At 48.6% G+C, this 17,738-nt stretch overlaps 2 protein-coding genes across 2 annotated transcripts in view; one reads left to right on the top strand and one right to left on the bottom strand.

The window, feature by feature from the left end:
- The window catches only part of ATP5PD (ATP synthase peripheral stalk subunit d), a 7,090-nt gene extending 5,918 nt beyond the window's left edge, over nt 1-1,172 (bottom strand). Inside the window, exon 1 of the mRNA XM_040640253.1 lies at nt 1,148-1,172. The gene's annotated coding sequence lies outside the window, so the exon portion shown is untranslated. The remainder of the gene's footprint in view (nt 1-1,147) is intronic.
- The window catches only part of KCTD2 (potassium channel tetramerization domain containing 2), a 17,614-nt gene extending 835 nt beyond the window's left edge, over nt 1-16,779 (top strand). Inside the window, exons 2-6 of the mRNA XM_040640251.1 lie at nt 3,607-3,715; nt 5,713-5,804; nt 10,691-10,786; nt 13,055-13,180; nt 13,935-16,779. Of these exons, the coding sequence (XP_040496185.1) occupies nt 3,607-3,715; nt 5,713-5,804; nt 10,691-10,786; nt 13,055-13,180; nt 13,935-13,964 (453 nt within the window). The 3' untranslated portion in view covers nt 13,965-16,779. The remainder of the gene's footprint in view (nt 1-3,606; nt 3,716-5,712; nt 5,805-10,690; nt 10,787-13,054; nt 13,181-13,934) is intronic.
- The last annotated feature ends 959 nt before the right edge of the window (nt 16,780-17,738 follow it).

Raw genomic sequence — 17,738 nt, 5'->3', positions numbered from 1 at the left:
GCTGTCAAAAGTACCAAGTGAAACTGTGCACATCAATCTGCCCTACAGTCTTACCAAGCTTAAGGGGCTCTCCTGCACCTTCCTGTTCATGCCTGATTATCCTCTGCAGCACTACCACATATCCTGTGTATTCTAGTAATACCCTTAACAGAGGTACTCAATACACATGTGAATGTCAGAGTAGCTGGAAAGTGGTGGCAGCCATTCTCTTTTTAAACTAAGAAAATGGGAAAACAGTCAAACTAAACTTCAGTGCCAGACATTAGGAGAAAGACTGAAATGTCAAAGACCTTTGCAAACTATGGGGTGGATCACAAGGGAGGTGGAAGAATCCCCCTCAGAATCTTAAAAAGGAACTGGTCCAACACCTGCCTCTTCCTTTCCTCACTCTCAGCAATAAATAGCTTGTTTCCAGGAGTGGAGGCGATGGGCAGGTGACTTTTATTTTAAGTAATCTCTACACCCAATGTGGGTTTCAAACTTACAACCTAGAGATGAAGAGTCGCATACTCCACGGACTGAGCCAGCCAGGCACCCCTGCTTTTAAAGACTTTAAAAGACGCGAAAGAAATAAGCGCCCTTACAGCGGCTTTTCCAAGCACCAGTGCAGGTAGGCTTCATAAATGATAGGATTTCTGTCCTTTTATTTATTGCCGAATCCTCAGCGCCAGAACAACAGGTCAGGCGCATAGGAGGTGCTCGGTATCTGTTCCAAGTGTACGCGAATGCTGCACTTGAGAACCTCTGAGCGCTCCACACGCTCCAATGTTGGAACCCTCAGGATGGGACTGAGTATCCCTCGCTCAACAAGTTAACACTATCTTGGGGTAACGTTTCCCTAGCCCGCACACCGGACTGCCGAAGTCGGCCGCGCTGGGGACGGACCGAACGAAACAAGGGTGTGGAAGCACCTCGGTCAGAGGCCGCAGGGTCACAGCCGGCCCGGTGAACTCGCGCGGGGGAGGGGAGATGACCGGAGCGCAGAGCAGCGGCGGCGGCAGCAGTTACACCCGGTCCCTCTGCCAGCGGACCAACCGCGAGGCGCGGCCTCCTCGTCCGAGGTGCGACAAAGGTCCGCACGAGGTCTGGAGGGGGCAAAACAGGGAACCCCGCCGCTGTCGGACCCAACGCCCTAAACCCCACTCACCTTCACCGACCCGGGCGGCCCACAGTCCACAGCAGCAAGGAACGGAACTGGGTCACCGGAAAGCCTCCCCTAGCCAACCCCAAAGCCGGCTGGGCGGGCCTTGCTTTGCAGATCAGCCTGTAGAAATGGAAGCTGGTAACGGAAGTCCCGCCCCCAAGGGTGGGCACAGCACTCTCCCCTCAAGGGTCCCCGGGCGCTGGTGGGCGCTCGCGTCCTCCCTCCCCGGCCCCACCCGCCGATGGGCCGGCCCGGCTCTCCCTGCCGAGAGATGGGCCGGCCCGGCGCGCGCAGCAGCGGCGGCGGCGGCGGCCCAAGATGGCGGAGCTGCAGCTGGACCCGGCGATAGCGGGGCTGGGAGGGGGGTGGTGGAGCGGGCTGGGCGACGGGGGCGGCCGGGCCGTGGGCCCCAGCCCTCGCCCCGCCGGCCCTATGCCCCGTGGCGACGGCCGCCCGCCCGCTGCCGCCGCGCCGCCGCTGGAGCCGGGTCCCGGACCGCCAGAGCGGGCAGGGGGCGGCGGTGCGGCCCGCTGGGTCCGGCTGAACGTGGGCGGCACCTACTTCGTGACCACCAGACAGACCCTAGGCCGGGAGCCCAAGTCTTTCCTGTGTCGCCTCTGCTGCCAGGAGGACCCGGAGCTGGACTCGGACAAGGTGCGCCCCGCCCTCTGGCGCGCCCCCGGCCGTCGGACCCCCTTGTGCCTCCTAGCTTGTCCCCAGATTCCTGCGATACGCTCCTCACAGGCGGGCTTTTCGGGCCGGATCCCCCACCTTACCCCTCCCCCGTCAGGCTGGCCCCGGGGGCTGTTCTCCCCCATCCTCAGTCGCACCCCGGCTTTCTCTCTGACCCCGCCCTTCGCTCTCAGCCACTCGTTCCCCACACAGTGCCCACCCGCACCCACGAGAACCCACTCCACATCCCTTCTCCGTATTTCTCTCTACACCTTTCATACCCGCCCCTCAGATCTGCATGAGTTTTCCCCTGGCTCCTCGTCAGCCCCTCACTGCCTGTGCCAGATGCGTCCAGAACTGGGTCAGGGTGAGCGAAGGCATCTTTGTAGCTTTCTCAGACTTCCTCTCGACCCCTCTGCCAAGTTGGGTGAAAGCCTGGGTCTGACAGCTGCAGGAAGTGCTTCTCGTGATACCACACTTCTTTCCTGTGGTCCTGGGCCCTGAGGTCGTATCTGGTAACAGTCACTGTTTTAGGACCGTATTAGAGCTCAGATACATAGCTTGGAAAGAGATTACCAGTTGCCAGTGCAAACCTAAGCCGACTGGGTAAGGCCATCGGAAAACGAAAACTGAAGAATGCTGTTGAGCAAGATGCATGGCTGCTAACCAAAAGTTGAGAGGTGACGAGACACTTCCAACCCATTTCCAGTTTGCAGTGTTGTTTGTTTATTAACTTTACACATTCATCGTTTAGTTGCCAGCTTAAAGGCATTAACCATAGCTTACGCCACCTTCTCTTCTATATAGCACTCAGCCAGTTATATTGAAATAGAGTTGGGTTTGGGTAAAGATTGGCTGATTTTATTTATTCACCATCTACCTCTCCTCTAATCTCAGATCGATGGATACCTGTCCTGCCCTATATTTATTTATTTATTTATTTATTTATTTATTTATTTATTTATTTATGAGGGGGAGAGAGAGTAAGAGCAAGCAGGATGGAGCAGAGCGAGAGGGAGAAGCAGACTCCCCACTGAGCAGGGAGTCAGATGTGGGGCTCGATCCCAGGACCCCAGGATCATGACCTGAGCCGAAGGCAGCCGCCCAACCTACTGAGGCAGCCAGGCGCCCCCTGCCCTAACTTTAAAGTAAAGAAATTCCAAAACCTTTGCTTATAAAGGAATTATTTTTATCTACCCTAAATCTCTCTTGTTGCAATAGAAGCCAGTTTCTTCTTGTTCCTTTTACTGTAAAGATGAGTAGGATTAAAGCTGCTCAGCGCCAAGTCCTGGCAGTGCCAAGCTTCCTCTGGGCACAGAACTGGGGTGTGTGAGTTACAGCTGGCAATGCAGACTCCCACTGATGTTGGCCTTGAGCTCAGGAGTATTGCCGACTATACAGAGGTTTTCTTAGATTAGGAATGTGATTTGGGGGCAGTAGAGAAGTCAGAATGTCCATCTCAAGTAGAGATTTAAATGATCAAACTATGGCATTTTCTTCCCTTTTCTTTATAACAGATATCCCATAGAAGAATGGTGGTAATTGTGTCCAAGTAAAGATTTTAGAAGTTCAAGTAAGCACCTGAATGATGTGACTAGACATCTGTAACGCCTCACCTGAAATGATCTCAGATAAAAGATATATAAAGCTAGCCTTCTTGCCAGTATTTTGCAATAAGCAACCTCTAGCAGGACTTGCCCTCTCCCTCATGAATTGTGACAGAGAGGCTGAAACCCTGCCCGGACTTAGTCTGAAAGCTCCAGAGTGATACCTTTGTGTTTGGTTGGCAGGACGAGACAGGGGCCTATCTGATTGACAGGGACCCCACCTACTTTGGTCCTATCCTAAACTACCTCCGCCATGGGAAACTCATCATTACGAAGGAGTTGGCAGAAGAAGGTAAGAACAATGTTTGAACTGGGCATTTTCAAAATTCGGGCCATATCCTGTTCCACAGATTTGAATTTTGTTTTGAGATTTTCATCGAGTTCATGTGCAGGTGTAGTAAAGGTTTATGAAAGTGAGCAGGGAGTCTGTAGTTACCTAGTCTTATCTGAGGACGTCTTGCTTAAAGGATCCCCACTGGGCTCTGTTCAGCCTCCTTAATTAGAAGGAAAATAGGTAGGGGCGCCTGGGTAGCGCAGTCGTTAAAGCGTCTGCCTTCGGCTCAGGGCGTGATCTCAGCGTGCCGGGATCGAGTCCCACATCGGGCTCCTCTGCTATGAGCCTGCTTCTTCCTCTCCCACTCCCCCTGCTGTGTTCCCTCTCTCGCTGGCTGTCTCTCTGTCACATAAATAAATAAAATCTTTAAAAAAAAAAAAAAAAAAAAAAGAAGGAAAATAGGTAGCTCAGTTTTGCAGATAGCTTCATGAGCTTTCTCCAAACCTGCAGAATTGTCAGGATCCCTTTTTACTTTTACTTATGTGTTTGCAAGCGGTGAATGTCCGTAGCCTGAAGCATCACATGTCTGACATTAATTATTTATATTTTCAATTTTAGTTTGAACTTGCAGCTATAAAAAATAATAAAGGCTTGGCCTCATTTCTTTTAAGACTGGTCTCGTGCTTCCTTGTAAATTTTTGCATTGCACTGACCTAATTCATTCTCCAGTCCATTGTCAGGTGTATCATCAGTTGCCTCATCTTTTTGGTTTGTAGGGCATCTGGGCTGTAAGTGGGTCTAGACATCTTTCTGAAAGACTTGGCGTAGTCTCACCAAAGGCATTCAGTTGAAGATTGGGGCCTGTCCCTAAATCCAGGGCACCCTGACATGGAAGCTTTAGCTCTGAGTAAGAAAGCTGTAATGGCGGTGCTAGTTAATGAAGTGGCCGCGAAACACATCTGTTTCAACCAGTAAAAAGAGGACTGGCATGCTTGCTGTCTTTCCTTTTTTAACATTTCAAATGCATACAGAAATAATGGGACTAGAACAATAAATTCCATGCACCCACCATCCAGCTTCAATAATTACCACTCATGGATAATCTTATTTCTTAAAAAGAGGAATCTTCAGCATCTTTCCTGAAGTCTTTAAAAAAAATTGTTTTCTATTTTGAAATATTTTCAAACTCAGAGAAAAGGGCAAGAATAGCACAGAGTACTCCCAGATTCACCCATTTTTAACATTTTTTTGTCATACTTGTATTACCATCCATTCTCTCCCCCACCCCCCACCCCGTCCTTCCTCCCTTCCCCACCACAGTTTTTACTTCTGAACTGTTTGAGACTAAATTGCAGATTCATCCCCTAATACTTCAGTGTATTTCCCAAGAACAAGACTACTGTATAGTTACCGAGTTCAGGAAATTTAATATTGATAAATATTTCTATCTACAGCTTATATTCCAATTTTATCAGTTCCAATAATGTTTTTTATAGCAGGTGTTTTTGTCTGATACCAGATCACACATCCCACTTGGTTGTCCTGTCCAGCATTCTTTCAGTAACTGCGTTTTTTTTGTTCAAATAATAAGCATCCTATTAAATCTGGTCCATGTAAATTTATACACACCCACCCCTGGTCATTTTTAGGACAAACTGGGTAAGCATTGCAAACTCAGGAGTTCTCCAATGTGACCAGTTCCAGGAAGTAAGTGACATATGGGAAAGGTGTCCTGCAGCTAATGGGCAGGTGCAGGGAGAGTCGGGGAAGGTGCCAAGTGGGAAACTGCAGCGGTGAAACAGTGAACAGAGCAGACCCAGAGCTTGACTGACTCACTTTGGGGAGAAGGAAATGGGTACACCCTAAACAGCAAAGAAATGTTTCCCAGGCTGAAGGAGAGAGACTAGGCTTCCACTTGAAAAATGCAGTTCTTAGCAAGCGTGGAAACTTCAGCCTCTTGCTGTTTTCTGGGAAACGCACACACATCTCTAACTATAGTTTGGTCCTTGTCCTAGGTGTTCTGGAAGAAGCGGAGTTTTACAACATTGCATCTCTTGTGCGGCTGGTTAAGGAACGGATACGGGACAATGAGAACAGAACTTCTCAGGTAACAGGTTTTAAACTTTTTTTTTTTTAATAAGATTTTATTTTTAATCTCTTCACCCAGTGTGGGGCTCGAACTCACAACCCCGAGGTCAAAGTCACACACTCCACTGACTGAGCCAGCCAGGTGCCCCGCAGGTTTTGAACTCTTAAAGGGAAAAGGTCTCAGTGGCTCTTTGTTGCTGTGTCTGGTGGGATTTGAAAAGGATGATGTGCCGTCAGGCAAGAGCTACCTCTCCCCTTAAAGCCTGAGGTTTGTGTGGCACACGGTCCATCCACCAGGCAGACCGCTCTTTCGCCGCCGGACTTGTTCAGAACAAGGAAACGGAGAAGATGTAACAAAACAGCCCTCCTGTCCCTTTAAAAGAATGGGAGGTTGTGGCTGCTCACCATTTGGCAGCAGGAGGAGCCCAGGGCACCTTAGGTCCCGAACCTTGTTCTCGCAGGCAGAGTATCTGTCTCCCTCCACAGCCTTTTTGAAAGTGTGATCACGTCCCATTCAGCTCCTGATGGCCACGTGAAACCAGTCTCATGGCCTAGACTTTAGGAGCTGCTTGTGAATCATGCTTCTGAGGAAATAATCTCAAGCTTCTCTGTTTATTATGAACTCTGGGTTTTTATATTAACTCAGTAGATAGAATAACAACAACGACAACAAAACACACAATTTGCTGCCAGTTTGAGAAGGGAAGACAATAGGGCACACGGAGCTTATTTCACATCACGTCACCCATCACATGTCATAAGAGGCTACAGTGGCATCTTTTAGGCCCTTGAGATTATCTGCCTCCTAAGAGAGGGTCTGTGCCCTCTAGAAGCCTGAAGTCTAGCAGGGAAAACAGACGTTCCCTTTCCTGTATAGGGTCTATTTTAAGAAAGTACAACTGCAGTAACAGAGGGCAGCACTGGACTCCACTGTGACCATCTGTCCTGTAGCCTGACTTGCCTCTTACCCCATCAGATCCTGGTGATGGATGCAGTCTGTCGCAATGTAGGATTTTCCTGTGATTCAGAAGGCAGTATGTTTCTTTTCAAAAGTCAAAACAAAACAAAAGTAAAAAATAGTTTCTTTCTACGTTAGACTTCATATATCCAAGTTTTGTGGCTCTAAACGGAGTTGTGTGGTTGGGTAACTGACACCTATGATAAAAAATGACCTTTCTTACTCACTTTATCTGTAGTAGTTTGCAAAGGTGGAGAGAAGACCTTAGTTAGTTTTCTTCCTTCTGGCCAATGGCTGAAAGCCTTCTTTTTAATGTTCAAAAATGAATTTTTAGTTGGTTTGCAATTTACCATATGAAATATAATCTAGTGGCACCAGTCTCGTTGCCATCTCAGATTATACGTACCTGGCATCCTTCTCTAGTAGATAGTTAATAGCTGGACATTCTGGAAACCTAGCTTTTATCCTCAATTTTCCACATTCCAAAAAACTTTTGATTGCTTAGTGTAAATTTTGATGGTACCACGAATTATGTAATTTGAAGCCATTCAACCCTGAATGTTCTCAGTTCTTCGCCATTAGCTAAGTCCTTGAGAGCATTGTAAGATTTGTTTGATGACAGCGATTAAGTTAATTAGTCCTCTAGGTTCTGAAGGCTTGTGGATATAGACCCAGTTGGAAGCTTTTTTGTTCTAGGGATGTCAAGGCCTTTTTGATGCTAATTGGTCTTTCCATCTGTCCTTTTTATTTAGTGAAACTCTGAGCAGTGGATTTGAGGTTGTTCAAAAACCCTCTTTTGCATGTGCCACAGACGGCTCTGAGGCGAGATTGGCCACGTGTGTATTTTTGTGGCTGTCCCTTCAAACACGTTGTCTCCTTTAACTTGCCTGGTTTTTTAAGATTTTTTTTTAAGATTTTATTGATTTATTTGTCAGAGCACAAGCAGGGGGAGCGGCAGGCAGAGGGAGAAGCAGGTTCCCCGCTGAGCAAGGAGCCCCACGTGGGACTCATCCTAGGACCCTGGGGTCATGACCTGAGCCGAAAGCAGACGCTTCACCTTAACCAACTGAGCCACCCAGGTGTCCTTTTTTTTAAGATTTTATTTTTAAGTAATCTCTACACCCAACATGGGGCTGGAACTCACAACCCCGAGATCAAGAGCCACATGTTTTTCCGACTGAGCCAGCCAGGTGCCCCTAACTTGTCTGTGTTTTAAGGAGATACACATGACAGGGATTTGGGCAAAGCCCAAGATGTGGGTGTCCTACCCCACCTTTTAGTGACTTCTCGTCTCTCCTAGTGGCTGCCACCACTCTACTACTTTGCTCTCTCTGATAATATTTTTTATTAGGTCATTAATTTTAGTGTATTTGAGAACCCCTGTGGTTTTTGCTTTGGAAGAGAAAAATTAAAAAGAGGTAATACATATATCTTAAATACCTGGGGCTTTGACAGTTACGGCCAGTATCGTAGATCTTTCGTGATACTCTGAGTTTTATAACATAAAACACTCGGTTGTTTCCAAAATGTGTGATTAGAGATCATTGAAATCTTCCTGAGATTTGTTCTATATTTTATGTGGAGGGAATGTTTTTCTTGGTACCTCGTGTAGCAATAATTGCATTTGGTCTGGAAGGGGAGAGCACGGAAGAGAGAGCACAGCATTGTTGGCAGACCGGCCCAAGCCCTGGCTCTGCCTCCATCCTGACAAGTGCTGCCTGACTCAAGCAAGACCAGTGTCCCACGGAGGACAGGAGCAGAAGGGAATAACACCCTGGGCTTGGAGTCCTCCATAATCCAGAGCTGCTTTTGTTGAGCCAGTATTTCCCCAGTAGTGAGTTCTTCCAAAACAAATTTTCCAGATAACTGAAGCCCAGTCATCCTTTTGAAAAAGTACTAAAGCCAAATTTCCGTTATTCTTAAGGAAACAGTCCATATTTTCTTAAAATCGTGTGAATATAACCAGTGTGTCCATGATGGAGCATCATTGTTCCGAGCTTCCGTGGCTGTTTGTGCTCTCACAAATGCCTCATGTCCTTCGGGACGGGCAGTGCATGTACAGCTGTGGGACCCAACACTGAATGGTCCGAGACTGGCAAACACTGAGTCTTCCTGTGCGCCTCTGATTGTCCTTCCACAAACAGGAGCCTTCATCTGGTGAGCAGGCCTCCCCGTAGCAGTCCTTGCCCTCACCTGATTTGGGTTGGTTTTTTTTAAAAGATTGATTTGAGAGAGACAGAAGGAGAGTGAGAGGGAGAAGCAGACTCCCCACTGAGCAGAGAACCCAACATGGGGCTCGATCCCAGGACCCTGAGGTCATGACCTGAGCCAAAGGCAGATGCTTAACTGACTGAGCCACCCAGGCGCCCCCTCACTTTGGCTGCTGAGCCGCACAGGCCAAGTCCTAAGTGTGAGGGGTTCTCCTGCAGATAAAGTGTAGGGGCCTTAGTGCTGCCACTTTGGGGCATCCAGCCTATTCGCTTCTGGTTCTAACTTCTGTTCCAGAGTTGAGTGGGCTAGCAAATGACTTCTGTCTGTATCTCTGACACCAGCTGGGTGTCCCAACAGTTTATCCCATCCTGACACTAACTAATACATAGTAACTATTAATACAGATTTCGGATGCCAGTGCCCCGTCCCAGGTCCCCAGGCTACCTGCACTTCTGTCCATCGTGGCTACAAATTGAAGAGTTCCCATGACATCCCCCTTTGGGTTCAGTGATTGACTAGGACAACTCCTTGAACCCAGGAAAATGCTCTCCTTACTATTATAGTTTATCTCTAGGAGACAGAGGAAAAGCCAGATGGAGAGAGACATGGGGCGGGGTTTGCGCCCCGGAGCCTTTGTGCATATGCAATTGGGATGTACCACTTGCCCAGCACCTGGTTATGTTTGCCAATATGGAAGCTCCCAGAACCCCAGTGTTCGGGGTTTTTAAGGATGTTTCATTATGTGGGCACAACTAATTAGATTAAATCATTGGCCATTGGTGATCGAATTCAGTCTTCAGCCCCTCTCCCTCTCACCGAGGTCAGAGGTCAACAAGTAGGACTGGACGTTCTAACCTTCTAATGGTGCTTGGTCTTTCTGGGGACCAGTCATTCACACAAACAAGACACTTCTATCTCTCAGGAAATTCCAAGGGTTTTAGGAGCTCTGTGCTACCAGGAACAAATACTTATTTTTTAGTATGCACTTTTTTTTTTTTTTAAGATTTTATTTATTTATTTGACAGAGAGAGAGGCAGTGAGAGAGGGAACACGACCAGGGGGAGTGGGAGAGGGAAAAGCAGGCTTCCCGCTGAGCAGGGAGCCCCATGCAGGGCTCAATCACAGAACGCTGGGATCATGACCTGAGCCGAAGGCAGACGCTTAACCGCTGAGCCACCCAGGTGCCCCTTTTAGTATACCCTTTTGTAACAGGAATGCTACCATTTAGCAGCGAAACACTTTCACTCTCAGGTACCGTCAGCGGAGGGTAAAAGTGGTTTGAACACTAGTATATTGTGGGATTCCTATTTAACATATTATTCCCATAATAAGGGTTCACGCTGAATAAACCAAAATATCGTCTACATTTTCAGCATGTATGTCAGATATGAACCACTTAAGAAGATGATGTGACTTTCTTGTCCAAAGTAATTTTACTCTATTTTCTACTCTGGGAAATAGATGAAATCTAAGCACATAATTCATTTCTCTGAACTTCAGAAGTATTTTACCCACTAATCCATAACCTTGGGCCTTTTTTTCCCATTTCTTTCCTTGGCTAAGTCTTTATTGAAAAATGACATTGCTGCTTGTCAGAGGGGCTAGTGTGTGGCTGTCCAGAAAAAAAGTCCAAGCAAACTCCTTTTCAGTGTCCATTTTTGGGAAGAGCCGCACCAGGGCAGCTGCAAACTGTTGTGTCCTTGAGATTGTTCTTCAAAGTCTGTTGGTTGTCGCAGGGCCCCGTGAAGCACGTGTATAGAGTCCTGCAATGCCAGGAGGAGGAGCTTACGCAGATGGTCTCCACTATGTCTGATGGTTGGAAATTCGAACAGGTATGTTTCCCAGGAGGCCACGCGCCTCAAACCATCGCCACCCATAGGCAGCTCATAACCCGGGGGGTTCGCAGGGCCAGGTGGGAACCTGTTCAGAAACATGGGAAAGAGCCACTTGGTGTGGATTATTTGCTCTGCCCTACAGGGTGGGTTGGGGAGAATTCCGAATAGTATCATGTCTCCTGACTTCACATCCAGGTTTCAGTTTGTGCCCAGAGGGAGCCAGCCAGCTTGCTTAGGCTCGAAAGTGCTTCTCTGGGGTTTTTTTCTCCCTCAGAGGGATTCCTTTTGCAAGTGCTGAGTTGACACATTCTAGAATAAGTACCTAAAGAAGGCTAGGATTCAGCAACAGCCCTTCCTTTCCTTCCCCCAGTGTGAGAATGCTATCATTCTGAACATACCTGTACTCCATCCCGGAAAGCATGAGCAGGTGTAATGTGAAAGGAGTCATACGTGCTGAGAAGTATGGCTTGGCCATTTCCCATTAGTCTGTGCATTTCTGTTCTTCAGCTTTGTGCCGTGGCGGAAGTATCCGGACAAAGCCACACAGTCAGAATTGTACTGTTTTCTTCCATTAGATGGCAGAATTGTTCAGCGCATCTATTGTGTTCGCCACAGGGGAGCTGTGACTGTGTTACAGTTTTGTGCGGATCATGCCTATTTTTATGCAGAGTTAGAGGATTGGTTGAACGGTCTCCATAAACTCACCTTCTCAGACAGCTGCTGTGCTTCGCGTTAAGAGCTCTGTTTATAGATTGAATATACAGGTGTCTCTGCCTTCAGACCCTACACAGGATCGTGCCTCACACTTTCCTGCACTGCTGAATGCATTCTGCCTGTGTATGTCGGCCTAGTTTAGTCAGGTGGGGCCTGCAAAATGTTGCCATATTCCACTCCACTGGTATTTTCCCTGATATGTCTTTTTTTCTTTTTCCAAAGATTTTATTTTTAAGTAATCTCTATGCCCAACATGGAGCTTGAACTCATGACCCCGAAGTCAAGAGTTGCGTGCTTCTCCTACTGAGCCAGCCAGACACCCTTCCCTGATATAAGTCTTTTTTTTTTTAAAGATTTTATTTATTTATTTGACAGAGAGAGAGACAGCCAGCGAGAGAGGGAACACAAGCAGGGGGAGTGGGAGAGGAAGAAGCAGGATCCTAGCGGAGGAGCCTGATGTGGGGCTCGATCCCAGAACGCTGGGATCACGCCCTGAGCCGAAGGCAGACGCTTAACGACTGCGCCACCCAGGCGCCCCCCCCATATAAGTCTTAAGCAAAGAATAGTATAAAAAATTTTTTTAAAGTATTCTTTTTTTTTCTAAGATTTTTTTTTTTTTTAATTTATTTGAGGGAGAGAGAGCACGAGAGTGGGGTGAGGAGCAGAGAGAGAAGCAGACTCCCCACTGAGCAGGGAGCCCGATGCAGGACTCGATCCAGGAACTCTAGGATCATAACCTGAGCCAAAGGCAGACACTTAACTGACTGAGCCACCCAGGCACCCTTTTAAGTATTCATTATGAAACCAGTGTATAATTTTGACTCTTTTTCTCATCTTGTTAATGTTCGGAGGCGGGCGAGGCATGTTTGTACTAACTCTACTATATGGATGAGGAAGTTAAGGCACAGGGAGGCAGAGGGGCCCAAAGCCCGTTCATACAGCAAGTCAGTCATGTTCTTCTGACTTGAGGCCCTACATGCTTGCCCAAATGACCTTACCCTTTGGCTCTGTTTTTCCCTGTGCATGTGTATTTCCTATTTAGAATTGAATCCTGAATTCAATTCACTAAAAAGGTTAAAAGTCCCAGCAGCATATGGCTCATGGTAACTCTTCAGTGATTCACTCAGTGCTTTCCAGAGCCTTCTGAGTACCAGTCTCCGGTCTAGGACTTCTGCCCAAAGATGAGCCAGCTCTGTGTAGGTGTTTGGCTGAAGCAAGTGTCCATTCTCATTCACAGAAACACTCTCTTTCACCTCAGTGTTTGCTAGAAGGAGTATGGTCATGTTAATCCTAGTTGGTGCCTTTGGGATTGTTTCAAGCGCTTGGGTGGAGAGACAGTGGCAGAGCCCATATTTTTCTTCTCTGGGGAAGGCTTGTCGAGGATGCCCTGGTGAGCTAGTTGAGATCCAGATGTCCCCTGGCGCCTCGATAGTCCCAGACCATCGTCATCCACGAGAAGCAAAACCACACAGTTCGGTCAGGAGGAGGCTTGGATTTGTGTGGCACTTTGGTACCTTAAGATGACTCTTCACCGTATTCTTGTTCTGTCAGCTAATCAGCATTGGATCTTCCTATAACTATGGAAATGAGGATCAGGCAGAATTCCTCTGTGTTGTCTCCAGAGAACTAAATAATTCTACCAATGGCATTGTCATAGAGCCCAGTGAAAAGGCAAAGGTAAGAAATTGAGTCACCAGAATTTTGTCTCTGACTCATTTGTTCCCAACCCCTCAGGGGCCTTTGTCTGAACCATTCGTTGCTTGAGGTTTCTTTCCTTTCCTTCTGAAGCCAGCTTTGCATTTTGCCTTCATTTTGGTCTTTGACTGTTATAATTTAAATCAAGATTTATGGAGCAGTGACTGAGCGTTTTGGTTAGGAAACGGGTACTGAAATAGGGTAGACTTGCATACCCTCTGTCTAATCAATGAAAAAAGGTTATTGCCACTAATTACTACAAAGTGAGAATTCTGAAACTCAAAGTTGGATAATATTTTGTGTTTATTCTTTGAAACTGTTTCTTTTTTTTTTTTTCCCCTGCTCAAGAGAAAAGATATTTGGTTACCTTTGTGACCTCGTCACCTTAAGTTACTGGAAATTGTACACTGTTCTCTCACACATGCACACACACACTCCTAAGTCAGCAGCACATGATGCGTCTGAACCATTTCCTTTAGCGTCAACAGCACGTAATCTTGGGGTCCCACGGTGTTCATCAAGAGTGTTTTACAACTGAAGTGCTTCAGGGGAGGCCGGGGCTGCAGCCCTGCCTTGCCTCCTGGACTAACGAGGATTGTCGTGCTGCTCGAGGGGGTCCAGCGGAAAGCAGCCGTGGGTCCCTTTTCCCTCAGCAGTCAGCTTAGCAGCCTCAGCCTAGAAGCAAGTCTGCTCCAAAGTCCAAGCCTTAGCCCTCTGCCCGATCTTCCACTTGCAGATTCTTCAGGAGAGAGGATCTCGGATGTAAATTCCAGATCCTTAACCATCAGGAGAGCAACCCGGCAAAGCACCTCGTGAAGTTAAATCTCGCTCCTGTACAGTAACCGAGCTACTGCAAAGCAAAGCTGAGCCTGGCCCCCCAGTGGAGAAGTGTTCTGGTCAAAACCAAAGGAACCCCTGCCCCCACCCACAGGAACCTGACGACAGAGGTGACTCCCGGCTGCAGAATACCTTTTCGGAAACCTGCTTTTGTTTTCTTAGCCACTGTTGTGACAAATGTTTATAACCGCAGCTGGGCTGGGTTCCTAGTTGGAGCCCCTGTGGGCATCTGGGGGAAGGGAAGAGGAAGGCCTAGCTCCTTGTACATGCCCGTACTTTGGGGAAGCTGGAGCAAATGAAAGAGGATCGTCCCTGAGCTGTGCCATGTTTTCGCCTGAGTGCCACGTTGGACGTTGGCAGCTGCTTTGTAACACTCTCTTCCCCTCCTTCTCTGCACCCCGAACTAATGCAGCAGATGCCAACGATTGTAGCCTCAGTTTGTCGATGTGAATTGAGGTTTTGGATAAAGGATGGACTTGCCAGAATACCCCCACATTCCTGTGAACAAGACCTCTTTGAGGAAGGGGACAGTGGGGTGTCCTTGGTTGTGGGTGGAAGTTGGGGATCGCTGCTCTGGGTTTGGGGCACTCAGCTGCTACCATGTTCATCCTTGCCTCATTTGCCTCCAGCAGCCCGGACCCTCCAGTAGCTTACTCTCTCCCCAAGAGGAGGTCTGAGGCAGGTGGCATCCCGCACTCTGTCACACGGACAGATGGGAGCTTCAGGTAGTTGGTCTGTAGCCTTCGCTCACCCTCCGTTGGCCCATCTTCCTTCTCTGACTTTTTAAAGTGGACCGAAGATAAAAGGGACTTGGGATCCTCTGATGGCTTGGGAAGGGGACAGTATTTCTTTGAAAGTTGCCAAATGTGTTATGTTGTAGTATCCAAAAGTGTTATTTCTGTGATTGTCTCTTGGAAATGCCTTGACTGAACATTCAGTATTTATTTGTGTCTCTTCTCGGTTTCTGACCTCGACAAACTTGCCGGGCAGGTGTGTCAGTGACCCCGCGCCACCCCCGGGATAGTGTATGTGTTTGCTGGGCAGTCCAGGCGCCCCGCCCCCGCCGACCTTAGCATCCCTTCTTTCTTCAGAGTGCCCTGTCATGGAGAGTCAAACGCTTGTTTGACCCAGGAGGGGCGTAAAGGCCGCCTTTGGGCTGGGACCGCAGCGGTTGTAGCTGGATCTTCTCGCTGAGCTTTTGAGACTTGGTGAGCAGTCATCGAAGGCAAAGCACCAGAGAATCCTTATTTTTCCCTAGATGACTTTCCTAGTGTGGCAGATGGCCCAGAGAAGGGGAGAGTGCCATGGGACCCCCATCTGTGACTGCCACCTCATGCCAGTCACTCCTGGCTTCCTCCACAACTCAACTGCTTACTAGGTGGGTCTGGGGTTGTAATTTTTGGAAGTGACTTACAGGCTGTGCCAAATGTCTTTTGGGCTTGTGACTTGCCCATGTGCAGATGGCATACCTCTTCCTCAGGAGTCTCACTTTGACTCTGTCTGTGTGGAGAGCAGGATAGAAATGTGTGCACAGGGGTGTCTGCTGATACGTGAGCGTGCATGTGGACGTCGGCACCTCAGAACTCTGGCCCATGCCCACAATTTCTACAGCTATAAAATGCTACAGGAACTTCTACCTACAGTAAAAGCAGTCACCTTTCAAAAAACTCGCAGGTATCCTGTCATCTTTCAGGAAAAAAAACAAGATTTGAGTGTGTCAAGGAAAAGCTGCTCTGACCAGAATAGGACAGAGGACTTTGGAAGAGGTGCTCTTTGGTCAATCCAAAAAAGTAACGTTTGACTCAAAGGAGGTAAAGCAGCTTCATTTGGGGCCTGGAGCCCAATCAGATTTGCTTTCCCAGGGCATGCCTGGTGATCCGCCCGTGCTCCGAAGCCTGCACGAAGGAGTGAAGCAAGGTGGACCAGAGGGCAGAGGAGAGCGAGCCCCTCAGAAACGCATGGTTACCCATTTATCTTTTCAGAGTCCCACAGTGGATCCTCTAGAAAGACTGCTGAGCCCCTTACTGAGTGCTCTGAGAAACCAACAGAAGTGACATTTCTGAGAAGGCTGGCTTTCATGAGGATTCCCTCCTCATGGCAGCCCAATGACAATTGTTCCAGTGCTCTTGAATCTGAGGATGATTCATTTCTTAAGGTTTCTGGAAAAGTATTCACCCCAGCCCTTTATGAACCGAGTCAGTATTTTTTCCTGAAAGCCTTCTCCCCCTGGGAGAGTCCGGCTGATGACTTTGGAGAGAGGTCTGGCCATCGGTTTGGGGCTGTCACGTGGCCAGTGACCCACTTTCTCTCTAGCTGCCCAGTGCTGCCAGGTGGGGAGTGTCTTCCTTCTTTGTTCTGTGCCCAGGCCTGAGGCCACAGGCCATGCGGGCCCAGCTCACGAAGCAGCCTGGCCTCTCCTAGGAGACGCCACAATAGCGCGCTTCTGTCTTTCCCTCAGAACCTGCTTTCTCCTTGGCAGTGACGCGCGGCCCAGCCTCCTCTAGAGTGACTTCGTTTTTGCAGTCTTAACTGATCTCAGGGGTGTCAGCGAGGTGTAGGGGAGGAAGGGACAGAGATGCTGGGTGGGTAGGGCTAAGAGGACACCCACGCCCTCCAGTATGGCCTTTGACCCAGAGGTTAGGGACCATGCCTGTCACTTGTGGGTGCCCTTTGTTACTGTTCGTGTATTTGAATAAAGTCTGAAATGCTGTGACCTTTTTTTGTCAATAAAGACATGAAACAAACTTCTGAATCTCCTTGGTTTCCCATCACTACTACTGGTGATTCTCAAACTCGTCTCAGGAGATGAATTTCACTGTACGTTTCCTACCAGGGCCTCTTAAAAAGTCCTCATTTCTCCTGCTGCTGAAGCTGCCTGAGGGGGTGTTGGGCCTTCTTCCTCCTCAGGACCAGGAGAGACGTGAGAAACAGGAGGTGGGGACAGATGGGCTAGCCACTAGAGAGCTGGGGAGGGGAAGAGTATGAGACCATTTTTAAGAGAAAAGAAGTCTTCCTGGAAGGATAAGTGGCTCGGTGCCCATTTTCTCCACATGGTAGAGAATGAGGAATAAATGCGAGGTGAGACAAGTAAGCAGCAAGCTAAGTATCAGTCACTCAAGGCACCAGGCAGGGTGTGGGGCCCTCCCGGGGTGTTTACAGTTGGGGAGACATTGTGTACACATAAAGGTAGCAAACAAGGTACGTGTATCACCGGGGTCCAGGGGAAGACCGACCACAGCAGTTAACAGGTGCTAAGAGGAGGAAAGGGCCCCGGGGGGGACTGCGGTGTCACAGACACAGTGACTGCCGGACACAGTGATTGCTCCCAGGGCAGGGGAGGGAGCAAAGGGAAGAGGTTGGGACTATTAAAATGTAGAGGCTTGGAGGACGGGCCCCATGGAGGAGATGCTGCCATCTCAGGAGGCTCAGGGAGGTGGTTCTAGGACCACACTACTCCCGGGACCCGCTGTCGCTGCCAGACTGGAGCTGTGTTGCTGTGGTTTCTCTGGTAATGGGAAAGAGCACGTCCTTTCTTTTTTGCCTCTAGGCGTGCAGTCTCCCTCTCACATTCCCCATGGGTGAACCTGTCCTGGAACGAGCTGTTAAAGGTGAATTGTGCTTGGCAACTTCCCAGCCCCAGTGGCCCAGGGCAGAGTCTGGAGCAGGGGTTGGGCCTGGGAGGTGACAACAGCCAGCTGTGCCA

This window comes from Ursus maritimus, unplaced genomic scaffold, assembly GCF_017311325.1.
Source record: "Ursus maritimus isolate PB19 unplaced genomic scaffold, ASM1731132v1 scaffold_24, whole genome shotgun sequence".
In the NCBI taxonomy this organism is placed as follows: Eukaryota; Metazoa; Chordata; class Mammalia; order Carnivora; family Ursidae; genus Ursus; species Ursus maritimus.
This window is presented reverse-complemented; position numbering and strand designations above follow the sequence as displayed.